The sequence below is a fragment of the Alosa sapidissima genome, chromosome 3 (assembly GCF_018492685.1).
Source record: "Alosa sapidissima isolate fAloSap1 chromosome 3, fAloSap1.pri, whole genome shotgun sequence".
Taxonomy (NCBI): Eukaryota; Metazoa; Chordata; class Actinopteri; order Clupeiformes; family Clupeidae; genus Alosa; species Alosa sapidissima.
The window spans coordinates 37,120,842-37,125,862 of record NC_055959.1 but is presented as its reverse complement, the minus strand read 5'-3'; the positions used below and the strand labels follow the sequence as shown (position 1 = coordinate 37,125,862).

Sequence of the window (5,021 nt, the reverse complement as noted above, 5' to 3'; positions counted from 1 at the left end):
CCCCAGGAGTATGCAGGTCAGCTCCTCCCTTATTCGCCCACCAATCATTGAGTATGTTTAATTGGACATTGATATTGAGATATTAACCCAGTTAAGGGTTCAGCTATGCAAACAGCATTTTATGATTGCCTTAAGCCGCATGAGGTCATAGTCAGAATAAGCAATAATCGAATTAAGACATGATGTGGAGTATTCACATTGAGGTGCGTTGTATACTGTACATGTATACACCTTAATCACATCATAATGTCCTATTAGAATGTATAAGTATAAGTATAAGCACACACTAATCCCGACACAGTGAGCTGCCTGCCACAGCGGCGCTCAGGGAGCAGTGAGGGGTTAGCTGCCTTGCTCAAGGGCACTTCAGCCGTGGATGTGGGCATGAGAGAGCAGTGCTCAACCACTTCCCCCGCCCACATTTTTCCTACCTGGATAGAACCGGCAACCCTTCGGTTACAAGCCCAAGGCCCTAACCAGTAGGCCATGGCTGCCCCAAATGTCCGGTACAAAATGAGCCGTCTTTGCTGGCTGTAAGCATAAGTATATATACTTTTTTGATCCCGTGAGGGAAATTTGGTCTCTGCATTTAACCCAATTGGTGAACTAGTGAAACACAAACAGCACACAGTGAACACACAGTGAGGTGAAGCACACACTAATCCCGGCGCAGTGAGCTGCCTGCTACAATGGCGGCGCTCGGGGAGCAGTGAGGGGTTAGGTGCCTTGCTCAAGGGCACTTCAGCCGCGGCCCACTGGTCCCCCGGCAACCCTCCGGTTACAAGTCCAGAGTGCTAACCAGTGATGGGACTGTGTAATGGGGCTGTGGCTGTAATGGGGCTGTGTAATGGGGCTGTGTAATGGGGCTGTGTAATGGGACTGTGCTGTAATGGGACTGTGTAATGGGACTGTGTAATGGGACTGTGCTGTAATGGGACTGTGTAATGGGACTGTGTAATGGGACTGTGTAATGGGGCTGTGTAATGGGACTGTGTAATGGGGCTGTGGCTGTAATGGGGCTGTGTAATGGGGCTGTGTAATGGGACTGTGTAATGGGGCTGTGTAATGGGGCTGTAATGGGGCTGTGTAATGGGGCTGTAATGGGGCTGTAATGGGGCTGTGTAATGGGGCTGTGTAATGGGGCTGTAATGGGGCTGTGTAATGGGGCTGTGTAATGGGGCTGTGGCTGTAATGGGGCTGTGTAATGGGGCTGTGTAATGGGGCTGTGTAATGGGGCTGTGGCTGTAATGGGGCTGTGTAATGGGACTGTGTAATGGGACTGTGTAATGGGACTGTGCTGTAATGGGGCTGTGTAATGGGGCTGTGTAATGGGGCTGTGTAATGGGACTGTGTAATGGGACTGTGTAATGGGGCTGTGTAATGGGACTGTGTAATGGGGCTGTGTAATGGGGCTGTGTAATGGGACTGTGTAATGGGACTGTGTAATGGGGCTGTGTAATGGGGCTGTGGCTGTAATGGGGCTGTGTAATGGGGCTGTGGCTGTAATGGGGCTGTGGCTGTAATGGGGCTGTGTAATGGGGCTGTGTAATGGGACTGTGTAATGGGGCTGTGCTGTGTTCCAGGGAAATACATGTGTGTGTTATTTCTGTCTCCAGTGGAGGCGCACTTCAAACACAAGCCCTGAAGGAGGCGCTGTTTGCCTGTGGTGGGATGGCCCAGAGGGCAGCGCGGTGGTCCTCAGGGGATCGGAGGCTCCAGGATGCCCAGGGTCAGTATCTGAGAGAGGGGTCAATGCAGACCGGCCCCATTGATCTCAGCGAAGAGAGAAGCTGGACCTTTCTCACTGCGTCCGCCTGTGCCTGTTTTTGCCAACAGCCTAAACTCCCTTCTCTCTTCTCCCTTTCTCTCTCTTTACCCATCTTTCTCTCTCTATCGCTTCCTCTCTTTCTCTCTCTCACACTCACACACACACACACACACACACCGATTTCAATACGCTAGATCTCTTGAGCTCTCAAGTAGTGAACATCATATACTGCTCACATTGTCTTAGAATGACTCCTGCTCAGTGGTCCAGTGCATCTGACTATCCGCTGCATCCAGTGAAGCTTCATAACGGACCGCCAATCAAAACACAAATCCTAGATGACCATCAGAAATGAACGGACATGTTGAAGAATATCAAAAATCACTGGACATTTGCATCCATAACTCCACAGAATCTGCACAAGCTTTTGAAGTACACAGCCTGTGTGTTAAGCAGGTGGGCGCCTGCCTCAATGTGTGAGTTTACAGCTAAAAAAAATGGCATTGTTGATCTGAAGAGCTCCCATTTGTCTCTGAAGCTGCTCCTGCAAGAACTGTACAGGCTCCTGTGCTCATTGTGAGTGTGTAACTAAGGTTACCTGTGTAACTAAGGTTACCTGTGCTCATTATGAGTGCGTAACTAAGGTTACCTGTGCTCATTGTGAGTTAACTAAGGTTACCTGTGCTCATTGTAAGTGTGTAACTAAGGTTGCCTGTGCTCATTGTGAGTGTGTAACTAAGGTTGCCTGTGCTCATTGTGCTCATTGTGAGTGTGTAACTAAGGTTGCCTGCTCATTGTGAGTGTGTAACTACAGTAAGGTTGCCTGTGCTCATTGTGAGTGTGTAACTAAGGTTACCTGTGTAACTAAGGTTACCTGTGCTCTGCTTTGCTCCTCTTTCCCCAAGGAACAGCAACAGCATCTTCTAGTGGAGTTGTATGTGTCAGTAATCTAGTGATCAAAGAAGGGTTCTCATTGGTATTTATTTATGTTTGTACTGATAACTGTTACTGGTGGAGTTGTGAGTCTGGAGCATCGAACATGACTGTATTAACTGTGCTTGACAATATGGGTATAGATCACTGTAATAGCCAGTGCAATGTATGTATATTATACATTTTAAAACTACACCATAATGCAACTGTAAATGCAGCTCAAAAGTAGATGTGGTTGGTTAAGTCAGCTTTATTTATTGCAGTTGCTCAGTAGTAATGGTACTGATGCAAAGATGATGATGGTAAAGATTCCCATGTTCCTCATTCCTCCTCCAATAGGGGGCGGTAGAAGCAAAGGTTTGTGGCAATCTGATAGTGTTGGAGCTCTTCATCAAGCGCATGTAGAAATGAGTGACAGAGTTGACTTCAGTTCTAGATGTTAAAAGTATTACTGTGTTTTGACAATTTCAGTTCTCACTGCAAACAAAATTAAAGACTGCCCAAAAGACTTTCTTGTCAGAGTGTCATTAAAACTTTATTTAAGATGAAAATCACTGTACATTGAAGAAATGTGAAAAATGGCACAGGCAATGTTACGAGCTGTAGATTTACATGTCTGGCAAAACATCACACAACTAAACGGCAAAATAAAGAGTGGACCGACAGTGTCAGTCTAACAATCCTGGTAAGAGTTCATTTTCAACTGTTTATCTCTAATTTCTACATAAGGCAAGCACATGAAAACAGATCCATTACTTTCCTCTACCGAAGGCAAACATAAGAAGAGTTTAATATTGCATTACATTAGATAAGAATTGGTGTACTAAAATGGATGTGTGCCATGTTTCTGAGACGAATGACAGAGTGATTCTCAAGAAACAACTATCAACAAAGATTTTAGAGCTATTGCCAAGATAGAGATAAGTATTCAGTATTGAAAGAAATTTGTCAGAATTAATCTGTACATCACATTACATACACATCATTATAGAAAATGATTTTACGCCATTTCATTTTATTAAGAAAGCATAACTTTACTCATACTAATCTCCTATACAGCTTTATGTGGTATAATACAGCAGTTCTACTTTTCTACAGCCAGAGCTCTAAACGTCTACACACACACACACCAGTAATGCCCCTTCATCTTCAACAGTAATCATAAAGTACCAGTCTACTAACAAGAACACATCACAACATATGAACCACTTTACATATCTCTTTCTCCATCCATCTTTACACGATGTGAAATCTCAGTAGGTCTGCTGTATATGTGACCTATGCTCTTGCTCATTTGTACTCTGGGCTGTGTGATGAAAGAGGCTGTGTATTGCAGAGCGGTATAGTGTCTGACACCCAGAGAGAGCCTTCCAGAGCACGAGAGGGAGGCGGGGGGTGACCATCATCATCATTCGTCCTGATGCACAAACACGGCAGGAGAAGCCAAGCTAAGACGGACACAGAGCTGGCAAAGACATGCCGTAGCACAAGAAAGTTAAAGGTGCAGTGGGTAACCTAAACACTGTGTCTATTTACTATGCATTAGGCATTAGGTGAGTATTTCAATTGCTTGAGTTTTCGATCGTTTTAAATGAATTGTTTGTGTAAGAAAAGTGGGATGGCTGGCTTCCTGTTATACGTGTGGTTCAGGGGACTGTGCTGTTTGTGGATACAAACCAGCTAAACATGGCCATGGAAAGGGACCGAGATGTAGTGTTTTCTATTTGATGTAACATCGCTTATTGTACTATAATTCTGATGGTTGTTATATAATGCACTTTAACAAAAATAAATAAGATAAATAAAGTATTTACATGGATTCAGACAGGTACTGGAGACATTACACACTTAGTGTGTGTGTGTGTGTGTGTGTGTGTGTGTGCGCGCGCGCGTCTCATTTAAATACCATACAAGAGGATCTGTCAGACTAAAGGGCATTGCCCAGCATAATGTGTGTGTGTGTGTGTGTGTGTGTGTGTGTGTGTGTGTGTGTGTGTGTGTGTGGGTGGTAGAGGACGGGCGGTATATGTTTGTATCTCAGGTGTGGTCACATGGCATTGACTGTTTGAGGGCTTAAGTTACATTCACATTTGCAGAAGGAGGTGGGTCAGTACTGTCCCCATCGCACACACACACACACGTACGCACATACACACACACACACACACACACATGCACGCACGCATGCACACACACACAGCTTTAGATGAAGGAAGGTGAGTCACTGGTCAATGTAGAAAGATGAACCACTTACACACACACACACACACACACACACTCTCTCTCTGTCTCATATACACACACACACTCCCTCTCTTTC

At 45.1% G+C, this 5,021-nt stretch overlaps 1 protein-coding gene across 4 annotated transcripts in view; it reads left to right on the top strand.

The window, feature by feature from the left end:
- The window catches only part of LOC121705296 (arf-GAP with dual PH domain-containing protein 1-like), a 31,228-nt gene extending 28,019 nt beyond the window's left edge, over positions 1-3,209 (top strand). The window contains exons 11-13 of one of the 4 annotated variants that reach the window (XR_006030752.1): positions 1-16; positions 1,617-2,508; positions 2,587-3,209. The exon at positions 1-16 is cut by the window's left edge and continues 213 nt beyond it. Coding sequence is in view for 1 of the 4 variants with exons in the window: in XM_042086200.1 (XP_041942134.1) it covers positions 1-16; positions 1,617-1,645 (45 nt within the window). In the remaining 3 variants the exon portion in view is untranslated. Of the gene's footprint in view, positions 17-1,616 lie in introns of all 4 variants that reach the window. The other 3 variants (XR_006030751.1, XR_006030753.1, XM_042086200.1) reach the window with 3 other exon arrangements.
- The last annotated feature ends 1,812 nt before the right edge of the window (positions 3,210-5,021 follow it).